General features: G+C 43.1%; 1 protein-coding gene across 1 annotated transcript in view; it reads left to right on the top strand.

Moving 5' to 3' along the window:
• Window positions 1-22,041, top strand: part of mccc2 (methylcrotonyl-CoA carboxylase subunit 2) — a 73,307-nt gene extending 51,266 nt beyond the window's left edge. The window contains exons 13-17 of the mRNA XM_033018703.1: window positions 8,377-8,443; window positions 9,200-9,356; window positions 12,194-12,308; window positions 15,316-15,401; window positions 21,810-22,041. Of these exons, the coding sequence (XP_032874594.1) occupies window positions 8,377-8,443; window positions 9,200-9,356; window positions 12,194-12,308; window positions 15,316-15,401; window positions 21,810-21,927 (543 nt within the window). The 3' untranslated portion in view covers window positions 21,928-22,041. The remainder of the gene's footprint in view (window positions 1-8,376; window positions 8,444-9,199; window positions 9,357-12,193; window positions 12,309-15,315; window positions 15,402-21,809) is intronic.
• The last annotated feature ends 4,546 nt before the right edge of the window (window positions 22,042-26,587 follow it).

The following is a 26,587-nucleotide window of genomic DNA, read 5'->3' as shown; positions in this document are numbered from 1 at the left end:
AGCTGTCTCTGATGAGACGATTCGCTCAAGCCACAAAGTCAATATAATTCATCCTTCGAATAATTACATCAGTTTAAGGACTTCTGCTGCTTCTGATAGATGCCTTCATTACGTTTATCCTTATTGTACTTACATGGGCGAGTTAGCAACACAAGAACAGGCCATTCAGTCCACAATGTTCATGCCAAACATGATGCCAAGACCAGCTCTTTTCTGCCTCCACATAATCCATATTTCTCCATTCCCTGCATGCCAATATATCTATCCATAAGTTTCTTAAATGCTACTCTCATATCTATCAGGGGCGGTGGATGAGGCAGCACATTCCAGGCACTCACCACCCTCTGTGTATAAAAAAAAAACTTGTTCAGCACACCTCCTTTAAACTTTGCCCCTCTCGTCTTTAAGTTAGGCCCTCTAGTATTTATTTTGTTATAATCCTGGGTTAAAGGTACTGAATACCTTATCTATGCCTGCCATAATTTTATATACTTCTACCAGGTCTCTCCGTAACCTCTTAGGGTTCCAGGGGCAACAATCCAAGCCTGTCCGAACACTCCCTGTAGCTAATACTCTCTAACTCAGGAGTCATTCTGATAAACCTCCTCTGCACCTTGTCCAAAGTCCCCACATTCTTCTTCTAATGGGCGACCAGACCTGTACGCAATATTCGAATGCGGCCTAACCAAGGTCCTATAATGCTGCCACGATTTCCTGACACTTGTACTTAATGCCTGGACCCAGGAAAGCAAGTGCACCACATGTTTTCTTTACCACTCTATCTACTTTTGTTGCCACTTTCAGGGAGTTATGAACTTGAATCCCAAGATCCTTTTGTGTGCATTAATGCTGTTAAGAGTCATGTCATTATTTAATTGTAAATTTTCCCCTTGCATTTGACCACCAAAAATGCAGCACCTCACACTTGTTCGTATTTAACTCCGCCTGTCATTTCTCTGACTACTTCAGTAGCTGTTCTACGTACCGCTGTATATAGCCTTCTTCACGACCACCACTTTGGTAGCAAGAACAGGAAAGTAGGCTATTATCTGAATGGTGGCCGATTAGGAAAAGGGGAGATGCAACGGGACCTGGGTGTCATGGTACACCAGTCATTGAAAGTAGGCATGCAGGTGCAGCAGGCAGTGAAGAAAGCGAATGGTATGTTGGCATTCATAGCAAAAGGATTTGAGTATAGGAGCAGGGAGGTTCTACTGCAGTTGTACAGGGCCTTGGTGAGACCACACCTGGAGTATTGTGTACAGTTTTGGTCTCCTAATCTGAGGAAAGACATTCTTGCCATAGAGGGAGTACAGAGAAGGTTCACCAGACTGATTTCTGGGATGGCAGGATTTTCATATGAAGGAAGACTGGATAGACTCGGCTTGTACTCGCTAGAATTTAGAAGATTGAGGGGGGATCTTATAGAAACTTACAAAATTCTTAAGGGGTTAGATGCAGGAAGATTGTTCCCGATGTTGGGGAAGTCCAGAACAAGGGGTCACAGTTTAAGGGTAAGGGGGAAGTCTTTTAGGACCGAGATGAGAAAAACATTTTTCACACAGAGAGTGGTGAATCTGTGGAATTCTCTGCCACTGAAGGTAGTTGAGGCCAGCTCATTAGCTATATTTAAGAGGGAGTTAGATGTGGCCCTTGTGGCTAAAGGGATCAGGGGGTATGGAGAGAAGGCAGGTACAGGATACTGAGTTGGATGATTAGCCGTGATCATATTGAATGGCGGTGCAGGCTCGAAGGGCCGAATGGCCTACTCCTGCACCTATTTTCTATGTTTCTATAACTGCGGCAATCTTGGTGACATCTATCACCGTACTAACCAACCCATCTGCGATTACGTCCAGGCCATTTGTATATATCACAAAACAGCAGAGGTCCCAGCACAGATCCCTGCGGAACTCCACTGGTCACTGATCTCTAACCTAAATATTGCCCTTCCACCAAAACCCTCGGTCTTCTATCGGTAAAACAGTTCTGAATCAATCAACCAAGTCTTGTTCATCCTGTAGTGTCAGAGGTTATGGGGAGAAGGCAGGAGAATGTGGTTAGGAGGGAGAGATAGATCAGCTACAATTGAATGGCAGAGTAGACTTGATGGGCCAAATAGCCTAATTTTACTCCTATCACATGATCTGTACATCTTAATCTTTTGGATCAGCCTGCCATGGGGGACTTTATTGAATGCCTCATTAAAATTCATGTTTCAGATAGGGAGAAATTTCTGAGCTGAAATGCTAATTCTTTCCACAGGTGTTGCCTAACTTGCTGAGTCTTTCCAGTATTTTTTTTTAACATTTCAGATTTCCAACTTCTACAACTGTTTAATATTCATATGCAAGAAACATTTCAATTGATTATGATTTCTATGTCTACAAGTCTCCATTTTTCAAGAGAGTTTTGAGAAAGCAATTGAAGATATTTTTTCCTATTTCAACATCTCCCTTTCTGACCTAGGATGGGAAGATGTTTGTTAGTTTCCCATAACGATAGATAAAATCGGGTTTTCGTCCACTGCATTCTTTCATAAGTTTAGTTTAGCTTAGAGATACAGCACGGAACGGACCCTTTGGCCCACTAAGTCTTCACCAACCAGCGATAACCGCACACTAACACCATCCTACACACACAAGGAATGATTTACACTTATACCAAGCCAAATTTAACCTACAACGTAACCTGCAAACCTGTACGTCTTTGGAGTATGGGAGAAAACCGAAGATCTCGGAGAAAACCCACGCGGTCACGGGGGGTATCGTACAAACTCCGTACAGACAACACCCGTAGTTGGGATCGAAAACTGGTCTCTGGCGCTGTAAGCTGTGCCACCCATAAAGTTAATCAGCGTATACAAATTTAATTTGTATATAAAGCATAATATCACATTGGACAAATATTCCAATGTGAATTCCTGCTGAATCACTTTGGAATATTTAAATCACGGAGCCAGAAAGCTTTTGATCTCTCATTGAACAGTTCTGTTTATTTACTCATTAATAGGATGTGCATTACGACTATCATGTATTGCTCATCCCTAATTGAGCAATTGTGGAAAGTTGCCAGAGAGCCACATTTTTAACAGCCTCAAGATAGCAGTTTGGTTCACCACACCAGAGAGCAATTAAGATTCAATCTTGTCTGTCAGACGGTAGAAGAGTGGAAATATATGGCCACCTGTTTAAAATTTATACGGTTGGCTTTTTCCGTACTTACAAGAAAAATCTTTTATTTTTAGAGTATGTACATGATCTATTTACTGCATTATTTCCCCAAAGAATTGGAGTCGTAACACTTTAAATTAGTCTGGAATATTATTGAATTGATATTTATGGGAGGGCTTTTAATTGAATATTATCTATTTTTTACACGTGATAAAATTATTCCTCTATCAAATTGTATTGATAGATGTCTGATGTCCTAGTTATATTAATGGCAGCTATTAAGTGAGTATACATTAGTTTTTAATTCTCATTTTTAAATCCAGACTTAGTCTACAACTTTGTTGTTGTAGAAGTGATGTATCAATTACTTTTATGTCTTGACAATTTAGAAACATAGAAAAATAGGTGCAGGAGTAGGCCATTTGGCCTTTCGAGCAAGCACCGCCATTCAATGTGATCATGGCTGATAATCTAGGCCCTTCCTGCTTTCTCCCCATATCCCTTGATTTATTTAGCCCTAAGAGCTAAATCTAACTCCCTCTTGAAAACATCCAGTGAATTGGCCTCCACTGCCTTGTGTGGCAGACAATTCCACATCTTCTCTGATGAATTTAACATTAATCAGTGTTTGTTATTTCTCAGCAAGAGCTAATCACCTGGACATCACTGAGCTGCCTGTGATCACCACTAAGCTACCGAAATAATCTCAATGCGTATGTGGTGCTGATCTCCAACGGCTGAAGAAGGGTTTCGACCTGAAACATCACCCATTCCTTCTCTTGTCCTGTCCTGCTGAGTTACTTCAGCATTTGGTGTCTATCTCCAAAGGCCAACATTCTGATCAGAACTGGATTCATGTTCAATGGCACAAGCTTCCCCATGATGTGGCAGGTGGAGACATCAGGATAAACAATGATAATGGGTGTTGAAAAAGATTTGGCAGCTGCAAATCCTCGACTTCCAACTTAGTCGGCTGTCAAAATGTTCCAATATTAAGAAATACCCTAAAACAGTTAACAATAAATGTTGGTGGCACGGTGGCGCAGCAGTAGAGTTGCTGCCTGCCAGGTTCGATCCTGATTATGAGCACTGTCTGTATGGAATTTGTACATTCTCCCTGTGACCGTGTGGGTTTTCTCAGGTTGCTCCGGTTTCCGCCCACATTCAAAGACGTGCGGGTTAATTGGGTTCTGTGAATTGTCTCTAGTGTGTAAGAAAGAATGAGTGTGAACGGGTGATCGCTGGTCGACGTGGGCTGAAGGGCCTGTTTCCATGCTGTATCTCTAAACTAAACTAAAATCTACCTATTAAATAAAAATTATTAACATTTGAACTTGTCTTAGTCCTTTGCACTCACTCTTCTACGTTCATGTTCATGGATATGTTGTTCCTGTATCAGAGCAGATCTAGTGTATGTTGTTCAGGCAGATTGTCCAGCATAAAAATTGCTGAGGATCTGCAGCACTTACGCGCTCCACTGCAAGTTCCATGAGGAATCCAATATTGGAGCACAGTTGGGAAAACAAGCTGTGGCACGGTGATGCAGCTGGTAGAGCTGCTGCCTCACAGAGCCAGAGATCCAGGCTCAATCCTGACCTCGGGTGCTGTCTGTGTGGGGCCTGCGTATTCTTGCAGGAACTGCGTGGGTTTTCTCCGGGTGCTCTTGTTTCCTTTCACATCCCAGAAATGTGTGGGTTTGCAGGATAATTGGCCTGTCCCACACAGGAAACCTGAACGGAAAACTCTGGAGACTTTGCGCCCCACCCAAGGTTTCCGTGCGGTTCCCAGAGGTTGCAGGTGGTTGCCTGAGGTTGCAGGTAGTGGAAGCAGGTAGGGAGACTGACAAAAACCTCCGGGAACCGCACGGAAACCTTGGTTGGGGCGCAAAGTCTCCAGAGGTTTCCGTTCAGGTTTCCTAAGTGGGACAGGGGCATAATGTCCAGGGAATAACATAGAACGAGTGTGAATGGGTGATTGATGGTTGCCGTGGACTTGGTGGGCCAAAGGACCTGTTCCCATGTTATATCTTTCAATTCAATTAAAAATGCAGGAGACCAGACATTGATGATGCTTATGCAGAACATTCTGATGAAAGGCTCCTACTGCATGACTCCACAAAAACTGGACCAAAATGTATCTTGTGCATTGTACTTTCCACTTCCCAAAGAAAGTAACAAGAAATGTTTCCAATTTAGATCTATCTACTCTATAAATATTTGTGCATTATAAATGAATGCTTCTGACATTTCATACCTGCATTCTGTTTTTGTTTCCAAGCCCAGAAGATCTTTCCATTCAAGATAGACACAAAAAGCTGGAGTAACTCAGCGGGACAGGCAGCATCTCAGGAGAGAAGGAATGGGTGACGTTTTGGGTCGAGACCCTTCTTCAGACTGCGCTGCTGAGTGACTCCAGCATTTTGTGTCTACTGTTTAAACCAGCATCTGCAGTTCCTTCCTACACATTTCCATTCAAGTTTTTTTTTTCAGTTCTTCTTGGAAATTACTTTAGAATCTGCCTCCATGAAGAGTTTAGGAAATGTCGATGTTATTATTCTCCCATATTGTTGAAACAAACTGGTTTAAATCTCTCCTGCTCAGCAAGGCAGAGGAGGTTATAATGTATTAAAACGCCAACAGTCACTTTCAAACGTTCACTCTTTCATCTTTGAATTGTCTTTTTGGGAAGATATTGTAGAGACAGGATTGTTAACAACCTCAAGGGAATATAGAGCCAGACATGAAGCAATTCAACGTAAACTAACTTCATTTTTCATAAAAGGCTTTTGCTACTTACGCCTGTAAGTGCTCACAAACTCAACAGCTACAATACATCTTTTGTCGTTTATTCTGTATTAGTCACCAGGCGTCATTGGTTCACATAATCGTGGCATTTCATTGAAAGTTTTTTTTTAAAAACGGAATAACTTGAAAGAACAAACGAGAAGCTGCTGGAAAAACTCAGCGGACCAGGCAGCATCCCTGGAGACAGAGCCATGGTCGATACTCGGAGTTTAGTTTATTGTCACGGTTACCGAGGTACAGTGAAAAGCTTTTGTTGCGTGCTATCCAGTCAGCAGAAAGACAATGCATGATTACAATCGATCCATTTATAGTGTATAGATACGTGATAAGGAAATAATGTTTAGTGCAAGGGTAAGCCAACAAAGTCTGATCAAGGTACACAAAAATGCTGGAGAAACTCAGCGGGTGCAACAGCATCTATGGAGCGAAGGAAATAGGTGACGTTTCGGGCCGAAACCCGAAACCCGAGTTTCTCCAACATTTTTGTGTACCGTCGATTTTCCAGCATCTGCAGTTCCTTCTTGAACCCAAAGTCTGATCAAGGATAGTCCGAGGGCCATCAAAGAGATAGATAGTAGTTCAGCACTGCTCTCTGGTTGTAGTAGGATGATTCAGTTGCTTAAGAAGCTGGGAAGAGCCTGTCCTTGAGTCTGGCGGTGTGCGTTTTCACACTTCTATACCTTTTGCCTGATGGGAGAGAGAGAAGAAGGAGTGGCCAGGGTGCGACTCGTCCTTGATTTTGCTGCTGGCCTTGCCGAGGCAGCGTGAGGTATAAATGGAGTCAATAGGAGGGAGGTTGGCTTGTGTGATGATCTGGGCTGCGTCCACAATTCGCTGCATGGTTGAGACCCTGATGAAATGTCGACCACCCCTGTGCCCCACAGATAGTGCCTGGTACTCTGAGTTCCTCCAGCAGTTTGGATTTTCCTCCAGATTGTTGCATCTGCAATCTCTTGTGCCTTGAGGTTGAAGGAACCGCAATAATAATAAAATATGCAAGATATAGAATTAACAGTTTAGTGTGTAAAGAATTCTCTTCCATTCAGAGTGGAAACAAGGAACTGCAGAAGCTGGTTTACAAAAAATGTTTCAATAGACATTCGGCCCTTCGAGCCAACGCCGCCATTCAATGTGATCATGGCTGATCATCCCCAATCAGTACCCCGTTTTTGCCTTCTCCCCATATCCCCTGACTCTGTTATTTTTAAGAGCCCTATCTAGCTCTCTTGAAAGCATCCAGAGAACCTGCCTCCGCCGCCCTCTGAGGCAGGGAATTCCACAGACTCATCACTCTCTGTGAGAAAAAGTGTTTCCTCGTCTCCGTTCTAAATGGCTTACTCCTTGTTCTTAAACTGTGGCCCCTGGTTCTGGACCCTGGTTTCATCTCTTCTATGTTATAGACAGTAATTCTACTAGTAATCTACTACTTCACACTAGTTCTATGTTACAACAGACCTTTGATTAATTAAATCTTGAAATTGTTTCCTCCACAAAGGATTTTGTGAGTGTTATGATGGTAATGGAGAAGGTCCAGAAAATGTTTTCAGAATCAAGTAACTACATCAGTCAGGGGAGATTGAAGGGTCCAATAAGAGAAGACTGACGTGTAACTTGACTGAATGCCAAAAGGAGTTGAATGGACAGATAGAGAGACTATATTTACACCTGCAAGAATACCAGAACTAGACACCCTATAAAATAGTCACTAATAAATTCAGATTGGAACTCAGAAGAAACTTTTTTTCAAGGTTAGAAATTTGTATCCCAGGGAGTAGTTGAGGCTGGTACCACAGACTAATTCAAATAGTTATTAGAGAACCACCATAGGGAGAGAGAGATGGCACTATATTTTAATAGGGTGGGATGAAGGAGAGTGAGGCAGCTTCTGTGAAGCATAAAACCAGCTGTAGGATAAAAAAATTACTGCTATGACACAAATACCAATATTTGGACTTTCTGCAATTGTTCTCCACAGCTTAGAAAAATGTACCTTGTGATATGAAGCTATACGACAATGGTCTATTATTTGCCTTTAATAAAGTGATAAATGTCGGGGAGAAATAACAGCTTAATAAACTTGTAGTTTTTAGTATGATTTCAGAGTTGCAACAAGCCTAGAAGGACCGAGATGGCCTGTTTCCGTGCTGTAATTGTTGTATGGTTATATGGTTATAAGGCCTGTGTTGAGAGTACTGGAGAGGATCAATTAGTTAGACTGAACCTCTGCTCTAATAGGATTTTGTAGTCTATTTTGCCCAAGCAATTATAACATAAAATGGGAAGTTGACTGATATCAGGATTGATTTATTGCAATCTCTATTTTTTTTAAACGACCTTTAATATAAAAAACACAATATCTTGCACATAACATTCTGAGCCAAAGTTCTTTTTAATTGCAGGGAACCCATTTTATTGAACTTTGCTGTCAGAGGAATATCCCCCTCATTTTTCTACAGAACATTACAGGTGAGAAAAATAAGGACAGGTCCATATTTATCCGTTCTTTCATTGCTTAGCTATATATTGAAAATGTCTCCAAATTATTTTCATTTGTCATCTTTTGGATACGTTGGTAGCACCCATCAACATTGCAAAGCTGTGCAACACTAACAAAAACAGGTAGAGCTACTGCCTTACAGCACCAGAGAACCAGGTTCGATCCGGGTGCTTGTTTGTACGTTCTCCCCGTGATCTGTGTGGGTTTTCTCCGAGATCTTTGGATTCCTCCCACACTCCAAAGGCGTACAGGTTTGTAGGCTAATTGACTTAGTATAAATGTAAAATTGTCCCTTGTGTGTAGGATAGTGTTAATGTGCGGGGATAGCTGGCCGGTGTGGACTCAGTGGGCCGAAGGCCCTGTTTCCGCACTGTATCTAACCTAAACGAAACGTTAATTGCTTGCACTATGTACCCGCACAATAGGTCAAAAAATATTTTTGCTTCCTTTCCTTCATGGTTTAATTGGATTCCACTCATTGTGAAATAAAATGCATGTTGACTGAGGCTCAATGAAGGAACCTTTTTAAGTGAAGAAAACTATAGAGGACAGACTGCAAAACAAAATAATTAGATGCTGGCCAGGAATTGTATTGGCAGACATCTTATTACCTGCCCTTTGTCCTATGTCACTCTCTCCTTTGATTACTTTAGAATGTGTGTTAGATTGGCTGAAAGTAGAAGCTTAAGTGTGATGTAATTGATCATTGCTGTTCGTCTTTTAAGGTTTCATGGTCGGGAGAGAATACGAAGCTGGCGGAATAGCTAAAGATGGGGCTAAAATGGTGACTGCCGTCGCATGTGCAAATGTTCCCAAAATCACTGTCATTGTCGGCGGTTCCTACGGAGCGGGAAACTACGGAATGTGTGGTCGAGCATATAGGCAAGTAGTTGGACTACATGAACCTCTAACATATTTGCCGGGTGGAATTCTGTTTGTTTTAGTTGAACGTTAAGACGGGCTTCTTACGACAAAGGAAGACAAGGTACGGTCTTTCTGGGGAGGTTTTACCCGCACCCACTGTAGATATAATGGCAAATTATTATACATTGTCTGAAAGGTTTACTCTCTCTATTAAGGCCATCAAAGGAATATTAAAACACACCAATGAACTCCATGAAAACAATAATGAAAGGGGATTGGGCAAGTGAGAAAGGGAGATGGTGAAAAATATAGTGTGACTGAACAAATCAAGTTATGAAGAGAGAGGTTGTGAGGGAAAGTTTTATGCCTTGAGTGGCTATCACACGGATGAACCATTATGTGTCCAGGAATGAATGGGTTAGCATTGGCCTCTACTCGCTCGAGTTTAGAAGGTTGAGGGGGAACCTCATTGAAACTTGCAGAATAATGAAACAATGAAAGAAAATAAATGGCGGGAGAGTCTAGGACCAGAGGTCATAACCTCAGAATTAAAGGGCGCTCTTTTAGAAAGGAGGTGAGGAGGAACCTCTTTAGTCAGAGGGTAGTTAATCTGTGAAACTCATTGCCACAGAGGGCTGTGGAGGCCAAGTCAGTGGATATTTTTTAAGGCAGAGATGGACAAATTCTTGATTAGAACAGGTGTCAAAGGAAAAGGCAGAAAGCTGGGATTAGGAGGCAGAGATCAACCATGATTAAATGGCAGAGTAAACCCGATGGGCCGAATGGCCTAATTCTACTCCTATAACTTGTGAACTTGTGACTAACAATGAATAGAATACTTGGGGGGAGGGGAAAGAATTAAGACTTAGCTGTGATTGGATTCTGCACGGTGACCAAAGAGAGATTTTCTTCTCTCAGTGGTTAATTTAACCTCAGAATCCACAAGACTGGAGAGGAACTACATCCTCCTCAGGCACTGTTTCAGAAAAAAATGCAAAATTCTAAATGACGCAACTAATTACAGGGCTGCCAACTCTCACGCTTTGAGCGTGAGACTCACGCCCTCAAGCAAACTCTCACGCTCATCGGACATTTCTCACGCTCAGTGGTGAGAAATTTTGTGATCAACGAAAATGTCAAAACTCTGATAAACTGCATGGTCCGCGGGTGTTGGAGAGCCGGGGCTGCGGGAGGGATGGGAGCAGAACCAGCGGCGGGAACAGATGCGGGGAGCCGGGACGGACGAGTGTTTGCCGGGGCCGGCGTGTCGCTCGCTGCAGCTCTGGCCATGGAGCACTCCGGACAGTGCATGTCCCGGGCGTCGGAGCCGTCGGAAGCGTTGTGCCGCTGCCGCTACCGCGAGAGTCTCTGTGCCGAAGGGACTACTCTCAAAGGGAGGTGGAGAGAGAGAGGGGGGAAGGAGACAGGGAGACAGTGGGGGGAGAGAGGGGAGAGACGGGGGGGGTGGATGGAGAGAGAGAAGAGGGAGGGGGGGGGGGGGGAGAGAGAGGTGGGAGAGGGGGGAAGTGAGAGAGGGGTGAGAGGGAAGAAAGAGGGAAGAGAGAGAGGGGGTGGAGAGGAAGGAGAGGGTAGGAGAGAAGAGAGGGTGGTAAAAGAGAGAGGGGGAAAGAGATAAACGGGGGAAAGAGAGAGATAGGGGGACAACAAAAAAGAGATGGAGACAGGAGAAAGAGAGGGGAGAGAGGGCAAGGGGAAGAGTGAGGTAGGAGGGAGAAATGGGGAAGAGAGGAGGAGAGGGGAAGAGGTGAGAGGAGAGACAGAGAGAGAGGGGAGAGTGTGTGGAGGGAGAGAGGGGGAGATAGAGAGGGAGGGAGAAAGAGGTTGGGGGGAAGCGAGGGGGAAAGAGGGGGGAGAGAAGAGGGGGAGAGAGAGAAGAAAGAGGGGGGGAGAGAGAGGAGAGAGTTAGGGGAAAGAGAGGGGAGAGAGAGTTAGGGGAAAGAGAGGGGAGAGAGAGGGAGAGGGGGGAGAGAGAGAGGAGAGAGGGGCAAGAGTAAGGTGGGAGGGAGAGAGGGGGGAAAGAGGGGGGAGAGAGAGAGAAGAGAGGGAAGGGGAGAGAGTGAGAGGGGGAGACGGGAGAGAGGGGTGAGAGGAGAGACAGAGGGAGAGAGGAGAGAGAGAGAGGGGAAAGAGGGGGAGGGGAGGGTCAAACGATATCTTCTGGGAAGAATCATTCCTTTTGAAACATGAGGCTATCTTTTTGAGAGAAAGTTGTATTTCTTTGTATTTATTTATTGATTTTTTTATTTTTTTTATTAATTTTTTTATTAGAAGTACAGTAAATTACAGTAATACACATCACATATTTCTTATTACATTTTGTTGTACCACTTCGTTTTTCGAGCTTTAAAAAAGGTAGAAATAAAAGAAGTAAGGAAAGTGAGCAAGAATCGTGAAGGTGCAGGAAAGTGTTGGGAGAAGAAAGCCCCTTGGGGAAGAAATTAGAGAAGGAAGTAAAGAAAGGAAATAAGACCCTAGAAAGAAAAGAAAGAAAAAGGAAAAACAATCGCTCTATTGTAATACAAAACTCCGCAAAAAAGGATATACCAACCGTGTTTTAAATTTTTTTATTTTATACCCCCCGTTACCAGATCCTGGTACCATTTATATTTTAAATTACTATTGCACCTTATGCTTGTAATAGTTCCGTAAATGCAGACCACGTCTTCTTTGTATTTATTAATCAACTTTTATTGAAAATGAAAAGGCTAGAGGAGTCAAGGGACATGGGGAGAAAGCTGGAAATGGCACTGCATGTGGATGGTCAGCCATGATCATATTGAATGGCGGGGCAGATTCAAAGCGCAACATGGCTTAATTTTCTGTTTTTCCGTCAGCCCAAGGTTCCTGTACATGTGGCCCAATGCACGCATCTCCGTGATGGGGGGTGAGCAAGCAGCTACTGTTTTAGCTACAATTACAAAAGACCAAAAAGCAAGGGATGGAAAAGAGGTGGGTATGAATATGGTATAATTTTACATAATTCGACTGGGATAGTTGAGGCATAAATTTCATGTAATGGATCCAGAAAACATCATATCCTTTGCTGCACGTTTTACATGTGGCGAATCCACAATGACAACAGGATATTACATTAGGTAACCATGCCCGCAATTGTAAAAAATCACTGCATACAGAGATATTCTGCTTTCTAGATATGTGTCTGGTTTTACATATTAATTGGCTGTATTTTCTCCATAGTTGTTTGCATATTTTGCCCAAAATGAAAAAACTATGGTTATCATATTTTAATATAATTTGTAACCAGTTGCTCTTTTCCCATGTCATTGAGTCATACAGCGTGGAAACAGGCCCTTATGCCCAACTTGCCCACACCTAACAACATGCCCCATTTTTACTAGTCTGACCTGCCTGCGTTTGGCCCATATATCACTCTAAACCTGTTCTACACATGTACCCATCTAATTGCTTCCTAAACATCACGGACTGGTTCGGCAACTCAAACACACAGGAACAAAGAATATTGCGAAAAGTGGTGAACACTGCCCAGTCCATCACGGGTACTGACCTCTCCACCAGCAAAGGAATCTACGAGAGTTGCTGCCTCAAAAAAGGCAGCCAGCATCATCAGACAACCACATCACCCTGACCACCCTATATTTCACTCCTTTCATCAGAAAGAAGGTTTAGGTGCCTGAAAACTAATGTCCAGGTTCAGGAACAGCTTCTTCCCTACAACCATCAGGCTATGAAACATTATAGCCTCCAAATAAGCTGTGAATTACATAAACTTGGGGGTACTATTTTTTGTCTCTGCATTAATAATGTCTGTTTGTTTTATATATACATGTGCGCGCACACACACAAATATGCGTGTGCAGGTGTGTATATATGTATATACTGTATCTGTATATACACTGATTTTTTTTCCCGAGTTGACAGAGTTTGCTTGTGTTTACAGAGTATGTTTATATATCTGGTGTACTGCTTCATTTAAGAATTTAATTGTTCTGTTTCGGGACATATGACAATGAAAAACTCTTAATGACTCTTGACCAATTAAAATCCCCAATCTTATTGACCTAGTATTTTTTTTGGAGTCCTATATTGTTTAAAGGAAGGAAGTTGTGTCCTCTTAACTACAGAACATGATTGCAGGAATTCCTTGGAGCTTCTAGTCCTTAACACTTCCACTGCTTCATCAATGACCTTAATTCTTGCAGAACATCAGAACATGACCTTTCAATTCCCCTAGTCTTGACATTCAGTGGGATTAGCGTAGCCAAGTTTCGGCTATCAAAGCCTTGGGGATTATCATTGACCAAAGTTTACCCGCACTATCTACATTAATAACGTGGCTATAAGATCAAATCACAGACTCGGCATCTTTGCAGCAAGGAAAATTTTAAAGGATATAGGCCAATAGCGGGCAAATGGTACTAGCTTGAATGGGGCATCTTGATCAGCATGGAGGAGTTGAGCCAAAAGGCCTGTTTCTGTGCTATATGATTCTAAGGCCATAAGTGATTCACCTGGTGACACCCCAAAGCCTTTCCAACTTCTGCGAGACACAAGTCAGGATTGGGATTGAACGCTGCCTGGGTGTGTGCCACTCAGCACTCATTTTTACTAAGCAACCCAGTTGATTGGCACCTGATCAAACTTACTAAAGTTTTTTTTTCTTCCAACTGGGGCGTCACCATGGCACAGTGGTAGAGTTGCTGCCTTACAGCGCCAGAGACCCGGGCTCCACCCTGACTACGGATGCTTGTCTGTACGAAGTTTGTACGTTCTCCCCTTGACCTGCATGGGTTTTCTCTGGTTTCCTCCTACACTCCAAAGACGTACAGGTTTTTAGGTTAACTGGCTTGGTACAACTGTAAATTGTCCTTAGTGTGTGTAGGATTGCGTTGGTGTGTGGGAATTGCTGGTAGGCATGGACTCAGTAGGCTGAAGGGCCTGTTTCTGCGCTGAGGCCCTGTTTCTGCACTGTATTCCTAAACTAAAGTAAACTCTGATGCAGTATAGTTGAAATGTCTACCACAAACAAAGTTACATGTGTAGGCTACTCTGTCAATGTTTCCCAAACCCATTACTTCTGCCACCAAAATGCAAATTATTCACATTTGGAAATACATTGCCATTTTTTCATTGATAGACATAAGTGTTGGAGTAACTCAGCGAATTAAGCAGCAGCTCTGGAGAAATAGTGTCGGGACCCTTCTTCAGACACGCCATTTTTTCATTGATGCTGGGACTTCATCCCTACAAGGGCAAGGAAAACTGTCAGCAGTCTATTAGTACCCCAGTTAGGCATGGGTAGAAAACATTTTAACAGGATGCATCGCAGCTTGGTTTGGGAAGACCTCCATCCAAGACGGCAATAAATTGTAGCGAATTGTGGACACAGCCCAGATCATCACACAAACCAACCTCCCTTCTATTGACTCCAATTATACCTCACGCTGCCTCAGCAAGGGCAGCAGCATAATCAAGGACGAGTCGCACCCTGGCCACTTGCTCTTCTCCCCTCTCCCATCGGGCAATAGGTACAGAAGTGTGAAAATGCACACCTCCAGATTCAGAGACCGTTTCTTCTCAGCTGTTATCAGGCAACTACCACAACCAGAGAGCAGTCCTGAAAAACTATCTACCTTATTGGTGACCCTCGGACTATCTTTCATCGGACTTTACTTGCTTTATCTTGCACTAAATGTTATTCCCTTATCATGTATCAGTACACTGTGAATGGTTAGATTGTAATGGTGTATTGTCTTTCCGCTGACTGGATAGCACGCAACAAAAGCTTTTCACTGTACCTCAGTACATGTGACAATAATAAACTAAACTGAACTGGGCAGGAATGCTGGCATTGCCAGTTCTGTCCATATTGTTTCATCGAGGCAGAAACATTACTGCATAAAATGTAAATCAAAAATTTGCAAAGGTCGGAAATCTCATAAAATGCAGGTTGTTTTAACATGTATTGTTTTTGTAGTTCTCTGCAGAAGACGAGGCAGCTCTAAAGGAACCAATCATTAGGAGGTTTGAAGAAGAAGGCAGCCCTTACTACTCCAGTGCCAGGTAAAATAAAAATAAATGAGTTCCAGGATTCTGCGCTTTAAAGGTACCTGATAAAATGAGAGCTCCCCATCAACTATTCCTCATGATAATCTGCTGTTACTTCTTCTTCTTGCGGTTGATAGTTACTATACATCAGAATTGTCATTGATGTCCAATTACTCTCACATGAGGGCTCTGTATAAAACTGATCTTATGGCTCCCAGCAAAGGGGGTAAGGTGAAGACTATCTGGAGCAGAGGTTGGAGAAATTAATCTACTGCAAAGTTTGTAAATCTTTAGTTTTTTCTACAACAGAGCACTGTGAATGCTTCATCTTTGGGTATGTACAAGATTGAGATTGATTCGATTTTTTGGCATGACAGGAGCTGAGGGATTTGAGGACTGGGCAGGAAAATGGATGAGATACAGGAGAGGTCTTGATATTATTAAATGATGACACAACCATAAGGGCCCATGTTTCAATTATGTTTGATTGATAAGGCAACAATAATTCTTAGTACACAACAGTAAGCCTTTGGACAAATGTGGAGTTTTGCATCATTTGGCCCAAACCGAAAGATGACACTTGCTGTATTCTATATATTTTTTTACACTCTGGTTAAACCTCACACATGTGGTGTAGGTGACCAAGGAACACAGTAGTGGCAGGGTTTGCAGGCAATAGCTTTGTTCTTTTCAGTATTTAGCTACAATTAATTAATACTCATGGATGTTAAAAAAGCATTTGGACACTAGATTTGTGGAAGAAGACGAGAGAGGTGTTGGTCAGCCAGAATTTGTGTTTAGTTTAGAGATACAGTGAGGAAATAGGCCCTTTGGCTTACCGAGTCCGCACCGACTAGCGATCCCCGCACAGTGTATTTGTACAAATTGACAATATATTTCAGGATGACGTTGCTAAGGCGTAACATGTAAATGAGAAAAAGGATAGGATCCCATGTAACAGTGACAGCAGACCAAAGTGCTTTGACAGTTTCTTCTCTGCAAAGAAAATAATTTGTTACATCCCCACGATTTAGACTGAATAATTCATTCTGTCCAAAGTTATTGCTAAAGGTTTATTTCCTGTAGGAGGAATTTGATTTTAGTTGACAGTTACCCAATATACCACTGTGAGTAATTGATCCGGAGTTCTAAACTCCTGGCACTAATGGTGTTTTTAATTAAATCTGCAGTGAGACGGGTCTGGATGAAAACAAAACCTCACACAATAAACATTGTTCTGCTCACCAATTTATTTGGAAACTTCAATTAAAAAGTGATTGTCCTAAAATTACTGACTCTATAAAACCCATTTCTTACTAAGTCTTGCTCATGCATACTTCAGCTATACTTTCCAATATGCTCCTTCTGCGTCCCACTCCTTTTGTACAATAATCTACAGATAACAATGTCAGATTTTGTACATGTCCTTTGACTTGCTAATAGATAGTGTGGAATTCCTAGCTCTCGTACCATTTAACATTATCCATATCTCTATAATTATAAAACTCTGATCTTGGATGTGTGTGTGTGTGTGTGTGTGTGTGTGTATATAATCACATCTCTCAAAAAAACGACGCGTTAACGGTAACGTTTTTACACATTCCTTTTTTTTAAATTAAAGTTCAGTAATACAATACATGAATAACATATTACATTTCATGTACAACTTCTTATTTTAAATTTAAATAGTAAAAAAAAAAGTGAGAAAAGCCAGAGAGAGAGAGAGAATATCACATAAAGTATTGATATTGTTAATTCATGAAATAGTGAAAAAAGAAAGAACCCTGAAAGAAAGAGCTGTAAAGCCCGAGAGACGAAACAAGAAAGCAAGAAGGTGAAATGAAGTAAGCAAAGAAAAGAATAGAGAAGAAAAAGAAGAGAAGAGAAGAAAAAAATAAATAAAAGAGATTGATAGGAATATACCTGCTTCGTATGATCAGCCATGATCATATCGAATGGCGGTGCAGGCTCGAAGGGCTGAATGGCCTACTCCTGCACCTATTTTCTGTTTCTATATATCTTTACCCACCCCTCACCCGGTTCTGAGACAGTTAATTTCAAAGATTATGTTGCACCATATGCTTGTAATAAGTCGATAAAGGGAGACCAAATCCTCAAGAATTGGTCTGATTTGCCTCATAGGACGAATCTAAATTTTTACACAATCCAGTAGAGATTTATCTCGTGGACTCATCTTTTCTGAAAATTTCATGCATTTGTTCTCGAGTTAAAAATCAAAATGTTCACAAATCTGAAATAACTTTGAATCTAAACGAGATGGTCTCGCTGATGCGTCACAATGGGTCTGCTGCGCGCGGCCTGTGCTGTGTTTCACTCGCTGCAAGTGACGTTACCCCCCCCCCCTCCCAACTCGCAATCCTTTGGTCGCCTGCCGTCCGCCCCCAGCCCGTTCGCCGTCCGCCCCGCTCGCTCAGAGTCCGCCCCGCTCGACAAGTTCAAGTCCGCCCTCTCTCTCTCTGCCCCCTCCCCTCTCTCTCTGCCCCTCCCCCTCTCTCCCCCCCACTTTCTTCCCCCTCTCCCCCCGTATGTCCCCACCCTCTCTTTATCCTTTTATTTATCCTACCATTCCTAACATGGAAAAATAATCAAATCACCGTGCAGGTCAAACAAACAACTCGGGAGAACGTAGTTGGGTGATGTTTCGGGTTGGGACCCTCTTCTGTCTTTGGTGGGATTCAAGTTGGATATGTGACGGGAAGAACATGAATAAAAGAGGATTTTTAAACATGCAGTGCACAATTAATAATATAATAGGTCAAATTTTACAAATTATTTAATTTATCACACTTAAAATTGAATTATTCTATTATAAATTTCCAACCTCAGAAAAATTGCTGCATCTTATTTCTAAGAGGTTTCCCTTCATCCATAATGTTTAGGCTTCTAAAACCCAAAGTTGCCATTAATTATTATTGCATTGATTTTTCTCCAACCGAGTACTCAAGGGTCACTGATGTATTTCCTTCTTTCAATGGTCTATTAACCCTCGATGTTTATCCTGAAACATCTCTGTGACGGAGCTGAGTCAGATTGGAAATAGTTTCCATGTAATATCATATTACATTACATCCAGTTTGCAGTTTAAATATTTACTTTACTATTACTATAACTCCTGACGTGAATTTAATTTCAGCGGGAGTAACTCAGCGGGACAGGCAGCTTTTTTCTCCCGTTATGTACTATGTTTACATATTCTGTTGTGCTGCAGCCCCCAAACAAGAATTTCATTGTCCTATCTGGGACATATGACAATAAAACACTCTTGACTCATCTCTGGTTAGAAGGAAAGGGTGAAGTTTTGGGTCGAGACCCTTCTTCAGACCAAGATATAATCTTGGTCTGGATGAGACTCCAGATCGACAGCAATGCATACCCTCTGAAATGGCTTGGCGAACCCAATGGGGCGGCACGGTGGCGCAGCGGTAAAGTTGCTGCCTTACAGCGCTTGCAGCGCCGAAGACCTGGGTTTGATCCCGACTATGGGTGCTGTCTGTACGAAGCTTGTATGTTCTCCCCTTGACTGCGTGGATTTTCTCTGAGATCTTCAGTTTCCACCCACACTCCAACGACATACAGGTTTGTAGGTTCATTGGCTTGGTGTAGTTGTCCCCAGTGTGTGTAGGATAGTGTTAATGTGTGGGGATCGCTTGTTGGGCCCAAGGCCCTGTTTCTGTGTTGTATCTCTAAACTAAATTAAACTGTACCCTTTAGGATAGCCAATAAATGTTTGCCTGTCAAAATGAAATGTGCGGATTATGAAGTAGAGGAATTGAAACGATTAGTTGGAGCAACAGCAGGGTTCTATATTCTATGTTCATTGTATTGGAGTGTGGTTTGGGTAACGGGAAGGTTCAGATGAAGAAATACATTGCTGCATGAATGCAGAAGAATAGGAACCGGAGGAATAGGAAGAATAGGAATGGTGACGATAAGCAGATGCAGAACTAGAGGAAGTCTGCAGCCACACTGGCTCTGAGGGCAGAGAGACGTCAAAATGTCTCTTGAGGTTACAAAATTCATAAGATGTCGGAGCAGAATTAGGCTATTCAGCCCATCGAGTCTGCTCCGCCATTCGATCTATTTTTCCCTCTCAGCCCCATTCTCCTGTCTTCTCCCCATAACCTTTGCTGTCCTTACTAATCAAGAACCTATCAACCTCCGCATTAAATATACCCAATGATAGAGAATGCGGAGAGGAAGAAAGGATGATCAGCCATGATCGCAGTGAATGGCGGTGCTGGCTCGAAGTGCTGAATGGCCTACTCCTGCACCTATTGTCTATGGTCTATTGTCTAAACACACTTTTAACTACAATGTAATATGCCTTGGAAAGAATACATGAATCAAGTGATGTTAATGACCATTTATTTCTGACATTTTAAATTGCTATGTAAAAACAGTGAAGGTAAAAAATGCTAAGTGTCGTGATTTTCCATATTCTGACGCTGTTTTAAATGCGCACGAGTCCAGAACTGCAATCTGGAAAAAAAAAGTTGTGTTTAATTATTTACTTCATTCACATAAACTATTCTGTAAAGCAAATTTTTGGGTAGTGATATGTGAATTCCGTAAAGGTGAATTTCTGTGTCAGATTGGTCATAATACGAGGGTTCCTGCATTTAAAGAGAGTGGATAGAAATCTAGCAGAGTTTCAGGATCCAGTTGCTTTCATAGTATATGATTTGTATTGAATCATTATTTAATCCTTAAAACTTTACTTTGTGTATTGTGTGCAGTTTTTCCCTTAATTATTTTGCAAAATGCCAGACTAATTTATTTTCACCATCTGCGGTCATTTACTTAGTTACACTTGGGAATAGATTTTCAAATGACATTTGTGTGACTCATTACTTACGCAATAGTGATGTTAACTCTATTCATGATAGATTTTGATATATTTGGCAGCTGTAAAGGCTATATGGAGTAATAATGGAATGTGTGCATTTGAAAAATGGGCCAGTATGGGTCATGCTCAATGCTACTTATCTAAATTAACGTAGAAACTAGGAACTGCAGATGCTGGTTTACAAATAAATGGCCCAACGTGCTGGAGTGATCTTTCCTTGCCCCCCTCTTTGATAGCTTTACACAGCTTGGTGATAGCATCTACAGATTGGCTTGCGGTTCTAAATATCTGTCCCTGTACCTCCTCCCTCGACTCCAGTCCTTTCAGGTTAGACAGAGATTCACACGCTCCTTCTCCAATCGCATCCACTGTATGCATTTTTTGGTTTCTTGGTTTCTTGGTCTTCCAAAATATTCCAAATGGAATTTAAACTGGAGGTGGTGGAGGGAGGACTTAAGCCTGAAAGGGTTATTGGGAAGAAAGAGCTACTTTAAATTTAGTTGCATCTGGTTGGGTAACTATAGTAGGGTGGAGATTATCCCGTGCTTTAATTGTGCGGGGGAAGAACAAATTGCTGTACACATCTGTCTTTGTAGTTGGGATCACAAATTGGATCGAATGCCCTCGTCTGCTCCTAATTGGTTTGGGTTTGGTGTAGGTCTTGTAATCTATGTCGAGCTGACCATTTAACATTTTGTAAAAACAAGTCAAACGGTGAGCTTCACGTCTGTCTTGGATAGGGTTCAGAAGTTTGGTGACACTCGCTTCTCTCTCATAGGTGTTAGTAACAAATCGAGCTGCCTGTCTTTAGACACGTTCGATGGAAGAATTTTTTTTATTTGTGTATGGGTCCCATGCTGCAACTGCGTAGTCCAAATGAGGTCTAACGAGGGTGGAATGGCCGAACATTTCGCTGATCACCTTCGTTCAGTCCGCCTGGACTTACCTGATCTCCCGGTTGGCAAGCACTTTAATTCCCCTTCCCATTCCCACACTGTCCTTTCTGAACTATGCCTCTTCCATTGACAAGTGGGGCTAATTGCAAATTGGAGGAACAACATCGCATATTTCGCTTGGGCACTGGTATCTCGACCCGAAATGTCACCCATTCCTTCTCTCCAGTGATGCTGCCTGTCCCGCTGAGTTACTCCAGCATTTTGTGTCTACCTTTGGTATGAATATTGATTTCTCTAAATTCAAGTAACCCCTGCACTCCCTCTCCATCCCTCCCCCACCCAAGTTCCCGTTCTCACCAAGCAAACAGCTAGGTGAGAACCGCCATTTTTGGAGCTTCTCAGACTATGGCTGCATAAATAAATGAATGGAGGTACAGCAGTTCCATTGATCTGGACGATGTACTGGAGGCAGTGATGGGTAGGTTATAATCTAGACATACACCACTCTGGCCACACTCAGTGGGACAGGCAGCATCTGCAGAAAGAAGGAATGGGTGACGTTTCGTGTCGAGACCTTCAGACTTGTAATTGTGCTTTATTTAATTGTATTTAATTGTACTTTAATTCTTACTGATTGAAATTATGTTATTTTTGTTTTAGACTGTGGGACGACGGCATAATTGACCCTGCTGACACAAGGATGGTGTTGGGCCTAAGCCTTAGTGCTGCCCTCAATGCACCCACAAAACAAACAAAGTTTGGAATCTTCAGGATGTGAAGACTGGCATTTATTTATGAGACAGAACATTACCCAAATTTCAACCGTGGCAGGAGTAGTAACAAAAAAAAAATGCTGTCACTTTTTGCGTAATAAAAGTTACACTTCCAATATTGTTTGACTTGTTTAGAAATTGAGAATTGCTTTTAAATGCATCAATATGAGGATTGTTCCTGATGTTGGGGAAGTCCAGGACAAAGGGTCACAGTTTAAGGATAAAGGGGAAATCCTTTAGGACCGAGATGAGAAAAACATTTTTCACACAGAGAGTGGTAAATCTCTGGAATTCTCTGCCACAGAAGGTAGTCGAGGCCAGTTCATTGGCTATATTTAAGAGGGTCAGATGTGGCCCTTGTGGCTAAAGGGATCAGGAGATATGGAGAGAAGGCAGGTACAGGATACTGAGCTGGATGATCAGCTATGATCATATTGAATGGCGGTGCAGGCTCGAAGGGCCGAATGGCCTACTCCTGCACCTATTTTCTATGTTTCTATGTAATATGTGGTGTATTATTTTGGCCAATAACTATGCCAAGCTAAGATCATTCAGATATGGACATAACAATGATAGGCATCTATGTACTCATCGATCTCAGTCTAGATGGAGTCAGTGGTATTCTGACATTTAACTGCCATTGATAAAAGTTTATACATCGAACTATTACATTCATCTGATTTATGATATCTACTATACGTTTGTCAATCAGCTAATGGCAAGAAAATAAGCACGCACTAACTCCTAACTATTCAGTTTATCTGTCCTCATGATTTATGAGATTGGCATGATCAGTGTAGTTTATTAATCGCCCACTCCCACTCAGTAATATTTGGGCTGTCAACCTGTGTGATTTTGGCCTTTGCTGATTTTACAACATAATAGCAATATGATTATAGGAAGAATTTTTAATGATTATCATGTTCACATTACAAAAAGTTCAATGGAGGCTGTATCTCTTTATCACAGGCTAGATTAAAATCCATACTGTGTAAGAAAGAACTGCAGATGCTGGTTTAAATCAAAGGTAGACACAAAATGCTGGAGTAACTCAGCGGGATAGGCAGCATCTCTGGAGAGAAGGAATGGGTGATGTTTCTGGTCGAGATCCTTCTTCAGACTGATGTTGGGAGGGGGCGGGACAAAGCTAGAATGTTCAGGGGAGGGGGCGGGACAAAGCTAGAATGTTCAGGGGAGGGGCGGGACAAAGCTAGAATGTTCTGGGGAGGGGCGGGACAACGCTAGAATGTTCAGGGGAGGGGCGGGATAAAGCTAGAATGTTCAGGGGAGGGGGCGGGACAGAGCTAGAATGTTCAGGGGAGGGGCGGGACAAAGCTAGAATGTTCAGGGGAGGGGCAGGACAAAGCTAGAATGTTCAGGAGAGGGGGTGGGACAAAGCTAGAATGTTCAGGGGAGGGGGCGGGACAAAGCTAGAATGTTCAGGGGAGGGGGCGGGACAAAGCTAGAATGTTCAGGGGAGGGGCGGGACAAAGCTAGAATGTTCAGGGGAGGGGCGGGACAAAGCTAGAATGTTCAGGAGAGGGGGTGGGACAAAGCTAGAATGTTCAGGGGAGGGGCGGGACAAAGCTAGAATGTTCAGGGGAGGGGGTGGGACAAAGCTAGAATGTTCAGGGGAGGGGGTGGGACAAAGCTAGAATGTTCAGGGGAGGGGTGGGACAAAGCTAGAATGTTCAGGGGAGGGGGCGGGTCAAAGCTAGAATGTTCAGGGGAGGGGGCGGGACAAAGCTAGAATGTTCAGGGGAGGGGGCGGGTCAAAGCTAGAATGTTCAGGGGAGGGGGCGGGACAAAGATTAAAATACATACTGTTCCCCTGCAAACAAAAGCTACTTGAACACCATCGCTGTTACAGGTAAAATCACATGGAAACCTAAGTGAGTCTGAAAAAATATTTACAATGCTGTTTTGTATAGGATTTATTATCTTAATATCTCAATATTATCTTTTCCTGATGCGAACCATGCAGTTTCACTTTAATAAGTAGCCTAATTGAACAGAACCTGCGTGACTTATCCTTGTGCACGCTTACGTACTGATGGCGTAGGTGTAGCGTGTGGTGACGCATGGTTACGCACGGTGACACACGAACTTTGCCTATGCTAATTTATTATCCGTCACCGTGCGTCAACGTCCGTAACCATGCACCGCCCGTACGTGTCGGCGCACCATTTGCGCGACATTGAACGCCGCACCACATGACCACCCGGGTATAAAGCACGCGCAGTTTTGAAAAATTTCCACCATAGTATCTTTGATTTTCACTGGGAAAATCCTTGCCACGGAGATCGGACTAAGTACGAACGACATCGCAAATGGCTCCCATAAGAAGCAGGGCCCTCAAGAGCACTTGGGGCACGACTGTCGTACTGCTAGACGATTTTCACGCGACAGTCGCGAGTCAGTCACTACCGGCCTTTCACGTAAATGGCGCCCAAGTGGGACAGGCCCTTTACTCTCAAAGCCCTGACCTATGAAACTAAGCATCTAATTAGCATCCTGCTGTTAACTTTGATAGCCATCCTCTCAGTCCACGACCCCAGCAATCATTGTGTCATCTGCAAACTTACTAACCAGCCCATCTACGTTTACATCAAGGTCATATGTATATATATATATATAAGGTATAGAAGGTAGACACAAAATGCTGGAGTAACTCAGCGGGACAGGCAGCATCTCTGGAGAGAAGGAATGGGTGACGTTTCGGGTCGAGACTTCTTCAGACTAATGTCAGGGGAGTGGGCGGGACAGAGATAGAATGTAGTCGGAGACAGTAAAGGGCCTGTCCCACTGCGGCGAAATCTGCGAGTTTAGAAGAGTTTGCCCTTGACTCAAACTCACAGCATGGTTGACACGTGGTCCTAGGAGGTCCTATGAGGTCACTGGAACTCTCCTTCATGCTCGATGGAAGTTCCCACATACTCGCCGCCTCAGCTAGGTCGCGGAAAATGTTCAGCATATTAAAAAAATTCCTGCAAGTTAAAATTGGTCGGCATGATTCTTTTTAACTCAGTGCAGTGGAGTGGGGTCGTTATGTAGTTACAGGCAGTCGAGGGCAGCCGTAGGCAATTTCCTTCACTGACCGGGCATTTTAATTGGCTCATTGGAGTTTTCAGGACCAAGGAAACCCGACAGGTAGGTAAAATGCCCGCTAAACTTTATTATAAGTTGTCTGGCTTCTTAAAAGTGTCTCCGCTCCTTCTCCCCCCCCTCATCCCCCCTTCTCTCCGCTTCTCTCCTCTTCTCTCCACCCCCCCCCCCCCCCTTCTCCAGCTCGAGGTTTTCCAGGTGAGTCTCCTCGAGCTTGAAGGTCGAAGACACTCTTCTGAACTCGCGGATTAGTTTGCCGCAGTGGGACAGCCCCTTTAGACTAGTGGGAGAATTTGTAAGGGGGAGGGGATGGAGAGAGAGGAAAAGCAAGGGCTATTTGAAGTGTAAAATTGAAAGTGTATTCCCCTCCCTTTCCCTCTTTCTCCATCCCACACAGTGTATATCACAGACAGCAGCAGTCCCGGCACATATTCCAGTGAAACTGGGCAGCATAGTGCCACAGCAGTAGAATTGCTGCCTTGCCGTGCCAGAGACCCAGGTTCGATCCTGACTACGGGAGCTACCTGTCTGGTGTTTGTGCATTCTCCTCGTGACCACGTGGGTTTTCGCCGGCTGCTCTGGTTTCCTCCCACATTCCAACGAAGTGCAGGTTTTTAGGTTAATTTACTTCTTTAAGTTGTCCTTAGTGTGTAGGATAGATCTAGTGTACAGGGTGATCGCTGGTCGGCGCGGTGTCAGTTGGGCGATAGACCTGTTTCCATGCTGTATCTCTAAACCAAAGCTAACACTAAAACTCCACTGGTCACAAATCTCCAGCCTAAATATTTTCCTTCCACTACGTAAATGTTTCCCTTGTGTCCCATTAAAGATTGACTTCCAACATATGTGCATTGTATGAACGTCACTGAAAGTGTACAGCAGGCAGTGAAGAAAGCTAATGCAATGTTGGCCTTCATAACAAGAGGATTTCAGTATAGGAGTAAAGAGGTTCTTCTGCAGTTGTGTAGGGCTCTGGTGAGACCACATCTGGAGTATTGTGTACAGTTTTGGTCTCCTAATTTGAGGAAGGACATCTTTGTGATTGAGGCAGTGCAGCGTAGGTTCACGAGATTGATCCCTGGGATGGCGGGACTGTCATATGAGGAAAGGTTGAAAAGACTAGGCTTGTATTCACTGGAGCTTAGAAGAATGAGGGGGATCTTATAGAAACATATCAAATTATAAAAGGACTGGACAAGCTAGATGCAGGAAAAATGTTCCCAATGTTGGGCGAGTCCAGAACCAGGGGCCACAGTCTTAGAATAAAGAGGAGGCCATTTAAGACTGAGGTGAGAAAAAACGTTTTCACCCAGAGAGTTTTGAATTTGTGGAATTCCCTGCCACAGAGGGCAGTGGAAGCCAAATCACTGGATGGATTTAAGAGAGAGAGATAGAGCTCTAGGGGCTAGTGGAGTCAAGGGATATGGGGAGAAGGCAGGCACGGGTTATTGATTAAGGACGATCAGCCATGATCGCAATGAATGGCGGTGCTGGTTCGAAGGGCCGAATGGCCTCCTCCTGCACCTATTCTCTATGTTTCTATGTTTGCTATTCCAATGT

The sequence above is a fragment of the Amblyraja radiata genome, chromosome 3 (genome assembly GCF_010909765.2).
Source record: "Amblyraja radiata isolate CabotCenter1 chromosome 3, sAmbRad1.1.pri, whole genome shotgun sequence".
In the NCBI taxonomy this organism is placed as follows: Eukaryota; Metazoa; Chordata; class Chondrichthyes; order Rajiformes; family Rajidae; genus Amblyraja; species Amblyraja radiata.
This window is presented reverse-complemented; position numbering and strand designations above follow the sequence as displayed.